Raw genomic sequence first — 17,696 nt, forward strand, 5'->3', positions numbered from 1 at the left:
AGCCACTTTCTGATTCGAAGTTCCACTCCTGTGATGTCTGGTCATTAATCGCGAAAGCACAGCAGTTTTAGACAACGATACAGTTTTCTCCCCGGATATTTCAACCGTTACATCGTAAAATACTTTGAGAATTTTAACTGAATGTTCGATCGCTATCCTATCGTCAGATTCCAAGGACAAGTTAGACTCCAAAAGTGCCAAAGCAGACACGACAGCCTCCCTATTTAGTAGGATTCGATCCAACATATCGTAAGTGGCATTCCAACGAGTTGGAACGTCTTGTTTCAACTTTAATTGCTGCTTGTTTAGTTTCTGCTGCATTTCATTGAGTTTGCTAAGAGTATGGCTACTTTTTTTGAAGTATTGCACGATTGCTTTGCTTTTATCAACAACAGCTTTCATAGATGTTGAAATGGCAGTTTGGACGACAAGGTTGAGCGAATGTGCAAAACACCCTAAATGAGGTACATCGAGAAGTGTGACAGTTGATTTCATATTTGACGCATTATCAGTTACGAGAACTGCTACTTTGGAATTGATAGAAAACTTCGTCAAGACTGATGTGATCCATACAGAAATATTTCTCGCCGTATGTCTGCCGGGAAATTCCGAGCATTTCAACAAAACAGATTTGAGCACCGTTTTAGAGTCAAAAAAATGAGCAGTTAACGCGAAAAAGCTTGTGTTATTCATGCTGGTCCAACCATCACATGTAATACAAACTGCGGGAGCATCGTCGAGTAACTTTTGCACTGCGGATAGGAGATCGTTATAAACAGTCGGTAACAGGCTATTTGTGAGTGTTTGGTAAATAGAGATGAAAAAACCGATTTGTACCTTCCTTAAAAGTTGTCCTAGCTCGCTTCTCTAATATCTATATACAATCTTCACACTGCCGTACTCTAACGGAACTATCAACTCTATGCTTTCATCTACTCCATCTAACGGCGCCGGTGGTGTAGTGGTAAGCGTGATTACCTCTCACCCCAGCAGGCCTGGGTTCAATCCCAGTCGGCGCCGCCGGGATGTTCTGAGGCATAACATCTCTGATCACGTCTTCCTTCGGATGGGAAGTAAAGCCGTTGGTCCCCGGTTCATGAGTTGATGGGTCGATAGGTAGGGTCCAGGTGTGGGAGCTGCCTTCCTGGCACGTCGGTAGCATTGGTGCTCAGCACGGAAAACAAGATCGACGGAAAAAAACAAAGCAAAGGAAAAAAAAAAAATCTACTCCATCTATCGTATAAAAATTACCACTACAGTCTGTTATTTGAAATTAGCATCTTCAACTATAGGTTCTATAAATGTTTTTGTCTCCCAGAAGCTCCGTTATCGACATGAAATTTTTCGATTCTAAGGGAAAGTCATCCGATGCTAACGCAAAAAATCTGGTTGCCGTTTACTCTGACGAAAAGTAAATCACAAACAGTGCTGCTTGTTCGGAACATTTTCTCTAGGCGGGACTATTATAACATCGACTCTGATAGAATGGACTATACTCGCACAAGCAAACCAAACAAACGAGATTTTAAACACCAGCATTCATTCATCTACGTGTCGCTTTTTTTCGTCTAGCTCTTTTCTTCCCACGGGTGAGAGTCAGCGGAGACTTAAACTAAGGACAATAGGTACTTGGGTTAAAACAATGGGAGGTCTTATAATAGGGAAACTACAGGGCAGTTGGGTTAGGATTGTTACCTGATTCTTTGATTAACGCGTTCCTGAGGTTTTTTTTTTATCACTTAACTGGAAAGTCACTTCGACTTGAATTGTTTGAACACTTGAATTGTTTAAACACTTTGACTTTTATCTGTGAACTTTGCTCCAAACCTCCTTCGACAAGAGCTGAAGTGGAAAAGAACTTGCCCATTCGAGCTGACCCAGTAGTAACCTCGATTTTCTCCTATTTGACCATTCTCCCTGTTTTCACCCGTCATACTTTCCATTCCATCTTCTATGATCCGATCCTGATTGTGGTGGTATGGGGAGTGTACTTTATGTTTAACAAATTGTGTTCTGATAATTTAAATTTGACCGTTTCTTTGGAGTGGTATTTTTAATCTGTTCTGCTATATTTGACACATTTTCATTTGTTTTTAATAAATTAAGTTTTATAACATAGAACATAATATAAATAAACAATAACTTTCGGTATAACAGTTAAATAAATAGCTTTATATAATAAATAACTCAATATCATATTGCTAGCAACAGTCGGCCTTGCTCGTCCATACTTAATAGCAGGATGGATTGCCGATACCTACACTCACTCTCATTGCTCAGTGCTGGTGATGTAGGGTAAACTACCCAAACGGTAACAATTGTGAGTAGTTTTTGTTCCATTGGTTAAAGAAATCTTAGCTTGTATCTTCTATTGCATATTTGTATCAACCATCAGTACCCAAAAAACCCGAATTTGGAATATAGAGGATGATGGTTTGGTTTGCTGCGTGGTTTCTAGTGGACGAGTGGTTGCGCATGTGGTTAATAAATGCTATAAATTACTTTCAATTGGTTGCCCTATATTCATTGATTTCCATTCTAAAAAAAGAAAGTTATACAAATTTTCACCCAACGCACAGTGGTCCAGGAAGCAAAATTAGGTGGAATAAATTAATAACTCGAAAAATATTAGAGATAGCGTATTGATGTCTTCTGAACATTTTCTTGTGAGCTCTATCCGCGTTGGTTGTGTTCTAAACGCCAAATTCTACCAGTAACGTAATTTGGTACCTAACTATTTTTATTTCAATAGATAGAGAAATTAAATGTTCTACAAAGTTGTGAACCATACAAAACTAGAAAACTTTCTTAGAACATCGTTTTCGTTTATCTCTTCTATATTTGGAGATATAAGCCATATAAGAAAACAAAAGCCAAATCTGTCAATTTTTGTTTGAACATCACTTTTTTGGCCTACTATATTCAGAGCGATTGTATCCAGTTAGCTCTCAACTTCCGAGAAGAACAGATGCGTGTATCGAGTTTGTCTGCGGAAGCCATTTGCCGGCTATTTAGGATTATTTTTCAAAATAAAAGTGCGTATCCGTGAGTGAGTGATCACCGTGAGTTTCGTGACGCGTTTTGCCGCTATCGCGTGCCAATGTCCACGATAATACGCCGCGAAAACACATTTCGCATCGACTATGCGAACGTGTCGAAGAAGCCATCGTCCGAGGAGGTCCACCAGTTCGTTGGAGAGACGCTGGGCATGAAACGAGAAGAGGTTTTGCGGATTCAATACAGCCGCAACACCGGAGTTGCCTTCGTTAAAGCCGCGTGCCTCGAAATGGCACAAAAAGTCGTCGAGGGAAACGACAACATGCACGAGCTGACAGTCGATGGGAAGTCCTACAAATTACGATTGGTGATGGAGGATGGAGCGGTGGTAGTGAGGCTCTTTAATCTGTCAGAAGACGTCTCGAACGAGAAAATAACAAAGTTTCTCAGCGCGTACGGGGAGATACTCTCGATCCGAGAGGAGGTATCGGACGAGAAGCACTTTTTTCCTGGCCTACCAACCGGTGTCCGTATCGTGCGGATGACCATTAAAAAAGGTATTGCATCGTACGTTACCATCGACGGTGAAACAACACTCGTGTCGTACAACGGCCAGCAGCAAACCTGCCGGTACTGCGGCGAGTACATACACAATGGCATCTCGTGTGTACAGAATAAAAAGCTGCTGGTCCAAAAACTTGCTACACACAGCTCTTCATACGCTGACGTCACAAAAAAACCGACTCCGCCACGTCCAAACCTCCCACGGCCGAATCCGCTACGACCAAATCCTCCACGTCCGAACAGACCGCGTCCAATTGACCCGAAGCCACATACTCTACCCGTCACACCGAAACCGGGAGCTCAAAAGCAGTTACAGACAAAAGAATCAACATCAACAAATGTTGAACAGTGCTCGAGCGGCTTAATGCCGCCTATTACTGGTATTGAGACTGTAGAAATCGATTTCGATGACTTCGCGAAACCAGCAGACGTCCAGCAAAAGGAAAACGACAGCAACACATAGACGAGAGTAACGCGCAAATCGGGGTCGCTTCAAAAAAGCGACGGCAACGAGACCGATTCGTCAACGTCCAGCAGGCGTTCACGAAGACCGATTGGCAAAAAAATGATAGTGATACCGGCGATGACTCACACGACAAAGAATCCAACCTCTAAACCGTCCTCTTCACCAGTTACAATATTGCTACGGTGAATATAAACACCATCACGAACACGACCAAACTAAACGATCTTCAAACATTTGTCCGAACGATGGATCTTGACATCGTATTTCTTCAAGAGGTAGAAAATGAGCAGCTTACCCTGCCTGGTTTCAACGTTATACCGGAGAGGTACCGCTATCGCATTAAAACATCAAATACCATTCTCAGATGTCGAGAGAAGCCTAGATGGACGCCTGGTCGCTGTACGTGTTCACGATACCAAGTTTTGTTGTGTTTATGCCCCGTCTGGAACAATATTCCGCGCCCAGAGAGAGAGCGATTCTTTAATACCACCATCGCCTACTACCTCCGTCACCGCACCGAGCACGTAATTCTCACAGGCGACTTTAATTGTGTGCTACGGCAGTGCGATGCGACTGGATGTAATATGAGCTCTTCTCTTCAAGCCACCGTACAACAGCTTCAGCTTCATGACGCGTGGCTAAAACTTCGTCTTGGAGACCCTGGTCACACGTATATTACGGCAAATTCTTCATCAAGATTAGATCGTATTTATGTAAGTAGTAGACTGTGTGAGCAGCTGCGAACTGCACACACGCACGCATGCTCATTCACCAATCACATGGCTCTGACAGCTCGAGTGTGTTTACCTCATCTTGGTCCAACACAAGGGCGCGGGTTCTTGTCGCTTCGTCCCCATCTCATAACCAACGAAAATATGGCAGAGTTGCAGACACGTTGGCAGTTTTGGACTCACCAAAGACGCAACTACCGAAGCTGGATGGACTGGTGGCAGACGTGCGGTAAGCCGAAAGTTGCAAGTTTTTTTCGTTGGAAATCGAAACAAGCGTACGACGAGTTTCATCATGCGCAGCAATCCCTTCATAACCAACTGCGACAGCCAACAGGCCAACGACGGATACTACCTAAATCCGGCAATGTTATCAACTATAAACCGCCTCAAGGGAGAAATGCTCGCTCTGCAGAGACGCTTCACGCAAGCCTTCGTTCGTATACACGAGCATTTCGTATCAGGAGAACCTATGTCCGTGTTCCAGCTCGGTGAAAGGAAAAGAAAAAGGACAACGATAGCACGGCTGGATGGCGATAGAGGGGAAGTCATGGACGACTCGCAAACCATTCAGAACCACGTTCATCGTTATTTCTCGGAATTGTATTCGGTTCCAGGTGGCGAAATAGTTCAGTCCGACGAATTTCAGTGTGACCAGGTAATTCCAGAAAACGATGCGATAAACGAGGCATGCATGGACGCGATCACAGCGGTAGATATATGGGCCGCTATAAAATCAAGCGCTTCTAAAAAGTCACCGGGGCCAGACGGACTGCCGAAGGAATTTTACCTCCGAGCATTTGACGTCATCCATCGGGAGCTAAATCTCCTTCTGAACGAGGCGCTAGCGTCTAATTTTCCATCGGAATTTGTTGAAGGTGTTATCGTCTTAGTGAAGAAGAAAGGAGCTGGTAACACTGTAGGATCATACAGACCTATCTCTCTTCTCAATTTCGACTACAAACTGCTGTCCCGCATACTAAAAGCGCACCTAGAAAATGTAATGAGAGCACACCACATTCTCAGCAATGCTCAAAAATGTTCGAATGCACACAACAATATCTTCTAAGCCACGCTAGCACTGAAGGATAGGATCGCTCACTTGAAGGTACGCAAACAGTCTCCTTCGATCTGGATCACGCCTTCGATCGAGTATGGCACTCATTTCTCTTTGAGAACATGCGTTCTCTCGGCATCAACAGTCAGCTCGTCGATTTGCTCTCACATGTCGCAGCTCTATCCTCTTCCCGCTTGTTGATAAACGGGCAACTGACGACATCGTTCCCCATCCAGCGATCGGTGAGACAAGGGGACCCAATATCGATGCATTTGTTTGTATTGTATCTACATCCATTGGTAGATTCACTCGAGGTAGTATGCGGCACCGACTTGATTGTTGCATACGCGGATGATATAAGCGTTATCACCACATCGACACACAAGATTCAAACAATGCGTGATCTTTTTCTTGGTTTCGGACGAGTGTCTGGAGCAGTCCTCAACCTGAGTAAGACGACGTCCATTGATGTCGGCTTCGTCAATGGTAATCCGATTCAAATTGATTGGATAAAGACTGAAACCCATATAAAAATTTTGGGTGTGATTTTTGCTAACTCTATACGGCTCATGATCACCCTCAACTGGGATATAGTGGTAGGCAGGATAGCTCATCAGGTGTGGCTGCATTCGATGCGCACGCTAACCCTTCATCAAAAGGTGTTTCTTCTCAACACTTTCATCACGGCCAAGGTATGGTATCTGTCGTCCATATTGCCACTGTACTGTGTCCATACGGCCAAAATAACAGCAACCATGGGAACGCTTTGACAGCCAGCGCGTGTGCCAATGCAACAACTGGCTAGACCACGTGATCAAGGAGGACTGAAACTGCAGCTGCCAGCGCTGAAAGCAAAAGCGCTGCTGATCAACCGACATCTCCAGGAGATCAGCTCCATTCCCTTCTACAATTCCTTCCTCTCTCATACAAATCCTGACCCTCCCCCTGCTGACCTTCACTGCCTAAAAACTATCCTGCAAACATACCCTCGTTTGCCCCCCCAAATCCAGCAAAATCCTTCCTCCGATCAAATCCATCGTTTTTACCTCGAACAAACTGACCAACCACGAGTCGAATTGCGACATCCTGCAGTGAACTGGAGGCGCGTATGGCTCAACATTGGAAGCAGAAAATTGTCATCAGCCCAACGTAGCAGCTGGTATTTGCTCGTCAACGAGAAAGTTGAGCACAGACTGCTATGGCACACCATTCGGCGCGTGGACAGCGAGCAGTGCTTACACTGCAATACAGCAACAGAAACACTGAAGCATAAACTGAGCGAGTGTCCTCGAGTGACGGCGGCGTGGCCGCATTTGCAGAACGTTTTAGCGACTATCCTTGGCGGTCGGAGACCTCTCTCTTTCGAGGACCTAATACATCCAGTTTTGGACAGAGTAGGCAGAAGACAAAGAATTGAAATCCTTAAACATTTTATTAATTATGTCACCTTTATCATAGATTGTGATAACGCAGTAGTCGTAGGAGAACTGGATTTTCATTTACAAGTTGAAATGTAATTATTTATACTGTTGTTAGTTTTAAACAAAATCAACTAAATAAACTAAATTTTAAAATGTAAAAAAAAAATTGTATTTAATATTACAATGCACATTTTCTCCAAAGACACTATACCAGTACTAGTCTTCTGTCAAAAGTTATCGTCAGTTGTGTAGTCTTTAAGCTCAAAATTTCAAGTGTAACATTTCAAAATGGCGCAAGTACAACCGATAGTACTTCGTATCACTTTAAAAAGCATATCAAGAAGTACATTTTAAGGGGATTTATTTTAAATTTGAACTTCTAGTAACCCTACGACCATCATAAAAGCAACATTAGGTAAATTTTACCTATTCCAGTCGATTGATCGTTAGGTAATTTTAACTCAATGAATTCTTGATCAGGATTACACAAAAATGAGTTTTCTTGTTTAACTTAATTTTATCTAGCCCCACGGAAGCCACGTGCTGAGTGAATCATCCCTTAAAAGAAATGAACAGTGAAATTGAACAATTGATTAAAACACACATACCTACAAATAACCGATAAAATAAAACAATTGAAACCAACAAATTTTAACATTTTTTAATATCTTTATTCACAAAACGGGATCCCGGGAACTCCCGCGTAATCACATTTTATTTCCCGAATCTTGGTATGGTGAAACCCGGCGGGAAATGGAAGCTCAAGATTCTACCTATTTTAGGTAGTGGCGTGATCGTGGTATTCCTTAATAAACTATGGAACGAGATTTTGGCTGACAAAATTATTAATACTGTATTTATATTGGCTGTTAACTTGAAAATTACCATTCAACTTTCACTAATTATTTCTTTGTTTTAAAATTGCTTCTATTTTTATTTACATTTGTCGGTGGAAACCTTCGTCCAAATCTAAAGCAAAAGTGATACACAACGTCTTATGCTAGTGTCAGCTTTAATCTGCATGCAATAAGGGCGATTTGTTATGTATCAACGTGCTGTTGGGCATGTTCGTTCACTCAAATCGAAGGGTTGATTGAAATTTAGGTAATTCAAAAATGATAAACCATGAAAATCGATGACACGGAGATACAACCTCATGACTCATGAAAAAAATTAACAGTCTTTCTTTCGCCGATAGTTGGCCAACGTATGGATCCCATATGTGACGCAGTTTGCTAAAAGTTTCAAAAACGATGGAAACTGTCTTTAAAATAAGTTTTATGATGGATGGGACAGCAGATGGCGCAAACAGAAAAAAATCTTTGTCATTTTTTCCACTCTTTGTTTGTAACGTGAATCGCTGTTCACCTGAACTCGTGAAATATTAACTCCAATTGGTGTGCTGTAAAAGTCAGACCTTTGCACCCCGCTGAACCATGTATGCATGTGAGGGCATACTCCTTTGATTAACAATTGAATAATTGATGTAAGAGACATTAAATTTCCATCAACCTCAACAGCCAGCGATCCCGGGACCAGAAAGGAGACAAAGCGAAACCAATGTAATTAGTGGTAAATGGTGCGGTTTCCGCAGCTGTTCTCGTTGGGGGGTTGGATTTCCTCGATTGTCTCGTATGAACCAAAACACTAATTTCCTCCAGCATATCAAAACAAAGGCGCGTGCGGAAAATTGAATGGTAAACGTTTTGACTTTTCCCGCTCGTTCGGCCGGGTACGAAAAAGGGGTAAGAGGTTATGTCTGTTGTTAGTTTGATTGAAAGGTTATAATCATTACGTGTGTCCCAAAGTGGTATTTCCACTCCTGGTAGAGAGATTGGGAGATACTGACCACCGCATGTGTTTCAGCAGCCGAACAGGTGTGCAATTGACTGAACAACTGGAGTGAAGCACGGTATGAATTATAAACTATCCATTGATTATCGACACGGGGTGAGTAACGGGAGGGAAATTCAAAAGAAAATATGATGACTGGCAGAATGTTCGTTTCAATCAATAGAACTTTGATTCCGTTCAATCTAGTGATAGATTGATAAATTTGCATAAAACAGTGTCACTGTGAACATTGGCACCTGAAATGCGATTAGGATTCAAAACATCGAAAATTGCACGTCATGAAACGACGAACTAAATTATCCAGCCTATCACGGTTTTTCAAGAGATCATAAAATATTAAATCGTTTCCAATTTTTGTCCCATCCAGCAATGGTTGAACCAACCCTCAAGCTATCGAACGGACCAGGTGCCCTCTGTAAGGTATGCGGCGATCGAGCGTCGGGTAAGCACTACGGAGTTCCATCCTGTGACGGTTGCAGGGGCTTCTTCAAGCGTAGCATCAGAAGGTACAACTTGTAAATAGCATCTCAACATGTGAATGGTGAAGCGTGAGGGAATAACTATGTATCTTTTCTCCTTTGTCCTCGCATCATTCCTCTACAGAAATCTCGAATATGTGTGCAAAGAGGGTGGAAAGTGCGTTGTCGACGTATCAAGACGTAACCAGTGCCAGGCATGCCGATTCTCAAAGTGTTTGCAGGCAAACATGCGTCGTGAAGGTAAGTTTTATGTCGTTTGCTAAACTTGTGAAGAAGGCCCACCGACATACCGACATGAAACTTAAACTTAACTCTTGATAGAGAATCCATATCGGCCGATTCAAATGTGGAGCGATCCCATTTGTCAAAACCATAAAAATGTTTTAACCAGATAAAAATAATTTGTCCGAAATAGATTGGACGAGGATCAGCTCATAAATTGTGTACACCTGATCGTGGCTACCCGCATAAACGCGAACCATCACATGACCTTACCGATAATGGTTATAAATTGTTTATAATCCCTGCTAAACTTCAACTGAAATGGTTATGGAACTTTACATGAACGTTTGTGTGATAAAGTTTTAACCTTATGTATTATGGTTTTTTGGAAGCGGACCTTACAAATAATGGGTTGTTAAGAACCATTACCATTCCAAATTCTTGTTTTCTCCATACATTTTCGGAAAGAGAACTATATTAGAACGTTTTTACTTATGGTTTGAGAACATTAATGGTTATGGTTATGGTAGTCAGTAAGGTTCATTAATGGTTTTGTATTATCGCTCAACTTTACGTGAAATATATCGTGAATTGGTAATCAGTAATTTACAGGCAACCAATTCGCGATATATTCCACATAAAGTTGATCGATGTTACAAAACCATTCATGGACCTTACTGGTTACCATAACCATTACCATTAATGTTCTCAAACCATAAGTTAAAAGGTTTTAGTATAGTTTTCTTTCCGAAAATGTATGGAGAAAACAAGAATTTTGAATGGTAATGGTTCTTAACAACCCATTATTTGTAAGGTCCACTTCCAAAAAACTATAATACTTAAGGTTAAAACTTTATCATTAAACGTTCATGTAAAGTTCCATAACCATTTCAGTTGAAGTTTAGCAGGGATTATAAACAATTTATAACCATTTTAGGTAAGGTCAATTTATGGTTCGCGCTTATGCGGGTAGGATAAATATTTTCCGCGAACACGGCGGCAGATGTCAGTTTTGCACTTTGATCAGAAATTTCTTTGTAATTTGTATGATCATTCATGTCGGTTTGTCGGTGGAAGGCCTACGCGTCCGATTGGACTTGCAACTAATCTAAATTGAAAAATAATATCTTGTGGAAATCTCAACTGCCAGTTATCATACAATGCTTGTAGAACTTTGAAATTATTTTTGAATTATGTTTGATTATTTTATAGGAGTTCGTATTGATCTATTGGGTTTCTGAATTGCTGAAAACTTGGAAAAATTTCAAATGATCGTAACCGAAAGGAATCAATGAAACAAAGTCTGTGCAAGTTCGAATTAAATTTTAAATATTTTAATTTTTTACAGATTGTTTAAATTTGACCAAACTGAAATCTGGATTAGTGTGTAGAAAACCTATGCCATTGTTTTAAACAGGCTCATATTTTGCGGTTATGGATAAAACTGAAAGGTAGGGTTTTGAATCTAATTTCCGTCCTATTATGCATAACCCACACTTAACCTCTCTTTTTCGAACGGAGAAAACTCAAAAATGGATGGAATGGAACTTTAGATGACTTCCAAATTTATACTTTAGATGACTTCCAAATTTATCTATCCAGCTTTCCATGCTCGGTAATGGCCGCCTGTTTGTATGAATAAATGTAACCTTCACTGTGCTTTTTGACACTAACTGGAGGGCGTATGTTGTTCCATTTTCTACTGTTCCTGGGAGAGGGAAAGGGAAGGGGTTGAAATTCGAACATCCAGATAGTGTCAAAAAGCACAGTGAAGGATACATTTATTCATACAAACAGGCCGCCATTACCGAGCATGGAAAGCTGGATACGTACCGCTGGATTTGATAAAGAGTCACAAATTATTGAAATATTGTAAGAAATCTAGCACTGCTTCTTGATTGCAAATTCTTTCTACGAGTTTCCATTCCGTCCTAACGCATTGAAACGCCATTGGTTTTTCTAGGTTTTTCTTCGTTCTACGAATGAAGACAGATAAAATGGATTTGATAGGAGCGCTTCTTTTGTTTTGAGAACAATGAGTTTAAATATTCATACAACGCACTCGCATAAGCTTTGCGTTGTAGTTTATGAGCAAACGCATCGAAACAAACGTATTATTGATTTGTGTACGGTGAAATCATGGATATTATTGCTGATAGAACGGAAATTCTAGTACTACGCAATGTTTGTTCTGATTCGCTATGAAAGTTTGACAGATAAAATTAGGGGTTATTGGTTTTTCCTATGTTTCAAGGGGTGAATCGATTAGCTTGGGACCGAAGAGAGTACTAGAGCTAGCCAAAAAGTTGAACACGTTATTTCGGGACCTTCTAGACTTAGAGTTACCTCTATGGTAGTGCTCTACCTTAGTTGCAATAATTACAATGAAGCACCGTGATTCATCCCAAATCTTAGGTGGCGGCCAGGGTAGACGCGATTCGCGATGCGACCAATTCAAAGGAATCTTATTATTTATTATTATATCTTGCGTGAGTCGCACCGCGTCGCGTCGCGTGTCGCGTCTACCCTGGCCGCCACTTTACACGGCGAATAATAACGACCCAAATTTGAGTTTAATTCACTCATAGTCGCCAAAAGTGCAGGAAATCAGCGATGAGTAAATTTGCCTCGTGATTTCCTGTGGAAAACCTCAAAATTCTGCCGGAAAATAAGGAAAATTGACAACAACAAATTACTCAGTCTAGGAGTAGTACCAATAGACTGAGTGAATACAATCTTCGCTCTTCTCATATTGGGGAAATTTTTCCTGGACAAACCTGAAAAAAAACCAAGAAAAACCATGTGGCATATTTTTTACTTTATGTGATTTATGAGTTAACTAAACTCAAATTTGGGTCGTTCTTATTCGCCGTGTAGGTATGTAATTTTAACCTTCTGGAGAAAGTGATACATTGGGTTTTCGACCTAATGTCCATCCTACTAAGCACATCCCGCACTTGACCTCTCTTTTTCGAACAAACATGAACAATAATAGGAATGAGGAAAATTACGACAAATGACTTCCAAATTTATACCATACGTACCGTTGGATTTGATAAAGAGTCACAGATTGTTGAGATATTGTTAAAAATCTAACACTGCTTCTTGCTTCCAAATTCGTCCAACGAATTTCAATTCTAGCGCATTGAAACACCATTGCATCATAGAGGTAACTCTATGACTAGAAGGTCCCGAAATAACGTGCTCAACTTTTTGGCTCAGCTCTGGTACTCTCTTCGGTCCCAAGCTAATCGATTCACCCCTCGAAACATAGAAAAAACCAATAGAGCTTTTTGACGTTTAATCGGCGCACACTACTGCACCATTTAAATCGAACGAGTGCGAGCAAGAGGGAAACAGATTAGTGGGATCCATGTGTGCTAGATAGAGAAAGACGATTAAACGTCAAAAAGGTCTATAACCCCTCATTTTATCTGTCAAACTTTCATAGCGAATCAAAACAAACATTGCGTACTACTAGAATTTCGACTAGAATGGGATACGTTAATCGTTTGCTTGGGACCAATAAGCTAATCAAGTAGTGAGCCCATTTAAAATCGTTAGTTTCGTATTGATTGTTGATTGCATTTTGTTTATCCTACGGATGAAGGCAGAAACAAATTATTCTCTTTAAGAGCGCTTCCTTTTTAAAACCCTTTATTTGTTCCAAATTCAAAATAAATTTCACTTCATTTTAACTTATGTGCTCCAGTTCCTACAGTAACTTACCAGCCTTAATTGTTATGATATACAGTGCTTTCCCGATTTTGTCTACCCCGATTTTGTCATTTTTTTTGTTCCCCCGATTCTGTAGTTGGGTGATACCGGCCACCCACCGCAATTTCTCAGCTGTGCTTCATCCGATTAAGCTAATTTTTTGTATGTTATTAGGGTCAACCATAAGCTTTTCACACCCGAATCAACTCAATCGATTGGTAACACCCAATGCGTTAATTAAGGAATAAGTGTATCATTAATAACTTTTGAGTGCTACTGTAAGTTCCATGAAGAATTTAGATGATTCCAAGGAAATTCCGAGAAGAACTCGAAAGGCATCGATTTATGAGGATTATTCCAAATGGGGGACGAATGCGTAGAAAATTCTGAAGATAATTCCAAGAGAATTCTAAATACCAAAGGAAATTAAGTTGAAGGATAATTCCTAGAAGAATTTCTAGATAACGTTCCATGTGAATTTTGAGCACAAATTAAAACGAAAATGCAGGAGAATTAAGAGAAGAATTCTAAGATAAAGGGTGATACGGTCAAAATTTGGTCAAGGGAAAACGCGTGTAAATCGGTGAAATCGTTTATTTAAAAAATCAAATTAAATTTCTTTTTCAAGTTCAATTAGTATAAAATTCAGGAAAAATATTCAGTTAGGCTTCCGCTTTTCCAAATCCGAATTGCCTGGCCTTACGCTTGACCCCTGCCATCAGATTTTGTACAGCCACCTTGTCCACCTTCTTCGCCGCAGAAAGCCAGTTTGCCTTGAACTGCTGCTCGCCCTTAGCAGTTTTTTTGGTCTTCTTTAGGTTCCGCTTGACAATAGCCCAGTATTTCTCAATTGGGCGGAGCTCTGGCGTGTTGGGAGGGTTCTTGTCCTTGGGAACCACCTGCACGTTGTTGGCGGCGTACCACTCCATGGCCTTTTTACCGTAATGGCAAGATGCCAAATCCGGCCAAAACAGTACGGAACAACCGTGTTTCTTCAGGAAAGGCAGCAGACGTTTATTCAAACACTCTTTCACGTAAATTTCTTGGTTGACAGTCCCAGAAGCTATGAAAATGCTGCTTTTCAAGCCACAGGTACAGATGGCTTGCCAAACCAGATATTTCTTTGCGAACTTTGACAGTTTCATGTGCTTGAAAACATCTGCTACCTTTCCCCTTCCTTTTGCCGTATAAAACTCCTGTCCCGGAAGCTGCTTGTAGTCGGCTTTGACGTAGGTTTCGTCGTCCATTACCACGCAGTCAAACTTCGTCAGCATCGTCGTGTACAGCCTCCGGGATCGCGCTTTGGCCGTCGTATTTTGTTTATCATCGCGATTTGGAGTCACTACCTTCTTGTAAGTCGATAGTCCGGCTCGTTTTTTGGCTCGATGCACGGTTGTAGACGATACACCCAGCTTATTTGCGGCATCTCGGAGAGAGAGGTTAGGGTTTCGCTTGAAACTACCGGCAACTCTCTTTGTCGTCTCAGCGGCTTCCGGTTTTCGATTTCCCCCCGATCCAGACTTCCTGGCTGTCGACAAACGTTCCCCAAACACTTTAATTACATTTGTAACGGTTGATTTGGCAACTTTTAGCGATTTTGCCAACTTTGCGTGCGAGTAGCTCAGATTTTCGCGATGCACGAGCAAAATTTTGATACGCTGCTCTTCTTGCTTGGACGGCATTTTGACAACTGAAGAGTGAATTCCAAAATCAAAATAGGAGCAACATTCTACACACACACACCTTCAAAATGAGGGGTGTTCAGGTTTTTTAAATGCAAAATTGAAAGAAATGCGTCAAGTTGATATTGACCAAATTTTGACCGTATCACCCTTTAGATCTTAATTTACACTTATCCACACGCGAAAACTTATATTTTTTGACTTGTTACAATTAAAAAATATGCGGAAACACATAAAATCAGCGCCAGCGAAAACAAAACCCCAACATCACATCACCGCGTAAATAAGCTGAAATTAAAATTATCACTCGCGATGCCACAAATTTCTGATGTTATTTTGTATGCGTAAGTAACAAGAAAAAAAAATGAAAAGTTTGTGTTTGACACATAAAACCTGCAAATTTAGCTTTGACAGAGTCACAATGGGCGATTTTCTAATCGTTTCTTCGCAAAGAGTGAAGAGCGAAGAGTGGGTGAAATAAATGACAAAATCGCTTATTGCGACTCTCATGTAGCTAATTTGACAGGTATTATGTGTCAAACACAAACTTCACAATATTTTCTTGTTGCTTAAACGATCAAAATATTGTCATAATTCATAATTTCATAAAACATTTTTTTAGCCAAAATGAATGGAAGGCACTCTGACCGAATAAAGTAACATCTTTCTCTAGGAGCAGTTTGGTTTTCGGAATTAGAATTTAAGAATTCGGTCATTTTGAAGAATTATTTATATAAAAGCGACCGGGAAATGTAAGATTCTATTACAGATTTGCATGAAAAGTATGCAAAATTTGGAATGCTTTGCGACATGAATGGATTCTGCTATGTTGTCGCCGGAAGTTTTGTTTTAATAATTTTGTAATTTTTTATTTTCTAACACAGTTTATTTCCCAAATTCATTGCGCCTTGAAAATCATCTCTTGAAGGTTTCATACAAAAATATGCATTCGGGAAAAACTTGCTTGTATGCTGCAGTCTGCCATTACATCTGCAAAAACTGCCATTTAACCTTACATTGCATGTAAGAGACATTAGTTTTGCGTGTCCGGAATTTGGATTTTAGATGTTATTCTATGGATAACAGTGCATATTGGGTTACATACACACTGTCATCTGGTTGATAACCAAGTTGGGTTGATGCTTGGTTGCATAATTGTTTTATTCTACTTTATCGCAAAATGCGCAATATGTATCGCTTCTCCGGATGGTGGAACTAACTCTGCTTACAGTTAAAGAGTGATACGGTCAAAATTTGGTCAATATCAACTTGACGCATTTCTTTCAATTTTGCATTTAAAAAACCTGAACACCCCTCATTTTGAAGGTGTGTGTGTGTAGAATGTTGCTCCTATTTTGATTTTGGAATTCACTCTTCAGTTGTCAAAATGCCGTCCAAGCAAGAAGAGCAGCGTATCAAAATTTTGCTCGCGCATCGCGAAAATCCGAGCTACTCGCACGTAAAGTTGGCAAAATCGCTAAAAGTTGCCAAATCAACCGTTACAAATGTAATTAAAGTGTTTGGGGAACGTTTGTCGACAGCCAGGAAGTCTGGATCGGAGGGAAATCGAAAACCGGAAGCCGCTGACACGACAAAGAGAGTTGCCGGTAGTTTCAAGCGAAACCCTAACCTCTCTCTCCGAGATGCCGCAAATAAGCTGGGTGTATCGTCTACAACCGTGCATCGAGCCAAAAAACGAGCCGGACTATCGACTTACAAGAAGGTAGTGACTCCAAATCGCGATGATAAACAAAATACGACGGCCAAAGCGCGATCCCGGAGGCTGTACACGACGATGCTGACGAAGTTTGACTGCGTGGTAATGGACGACGAAGCCTACGTCAAAGCCGACTACAAGCAGCTTCCGGGACAGGAGTTTTATACGGCAAAAGGAAGGGGAAAGGTAGCAGATGTTTTCAAGCACATGAAACTGTCAAAGTTCGCAAAGAAATATCTGGTTTGGCAAGCCATCTGTACCTGTGGCTTGAAAAGCAGCATTTTCATAGCTTCCGGGACTGTCAACCAAGAAATTTACGTGAAAGAGTGTTTGAATAAACGTCTGCTGCCTTTCCTGAAGAAACACGGTTGTTCCGTACTGTTTTGGCCGGATTTGGCATCTTGCCATTACGGTAAAAAGGCCATGGAGTGGTACGCCGCCAACAACGTGCAGGTGGTTCCCAAGGACAAGAACCCTCCCAACACGCCAGAGCTCCGCCCAATTGAGAAATACTGGGCTATTGTCAAGCGGAACCTAAAGAAGACCAAAAAAACTGCTAAGGGCGAGCAGCAGTTCAAGGCAAACTGGCTTTCTGCGGCGAAGAAGGTGGACAAGGTGGCTGTACAAAATCTGATGGCAGGGGTCAAGCGTAAGGCCCGGCAATTCGGATTTGGAAAAGCGGAAGCCTAACTGAATATTTTTCCTGAATTTTATACTAATTGAACTTGAAAAAGAAATTTAATTTGATTTTTTAAATAAACGATTTCACCGATTTACACGCGTTTTCCCTTG

The 17,696-nt window shown here is 41.0% G+C and overlaps 1 protein-coding gene across 1 annotated transcript in view; it reads left to right on the plus strand.

Moving 5' to 3' along the window:
- The window catches only part of LOC135713473 (nuclear receptor subfamily 2 group E member 1-like), a 54,236-nt gene that overhangs the window by 10,698 nt on the left and 25,842 nt on the right, over positions 1-17,696 (plus strand). The window contains exons 2-3 of the mRNA XM_065236598.1: positions 9,455-9,593; positions 9,691-9,806. Of these exons, the coding sequence (XP_065092670.1) occupies positions 9,457-9,593; positions 9,691-9,806 (253 nt within the window). The 5' untranslated portion in view covers positions 9,455-9,456. The remainder of the gene's footprint in view (positions 1-9,454; positions 9,594-9,690; positions 9,807-17,696) is intronic.

Source organism: Ochlerotatus camptorhynchus, unplaced genomic scaffold (assembly GCF_037179485.1).
Source record: "Ochlerotatus camptorhynchus isolate MF236.1 unplaced genomic scaffold, CSIRO-AGI_Acam_v1.1 ptg000556l, whole genome shotgun sequence".
Classification (NCBI taxonomy): Eukaryota; Metazoa; Arthropoda; class Insecta; order Diptera; family Culicidae; genus Ochlerotatus; species Ochlerotatus camptorhynchus.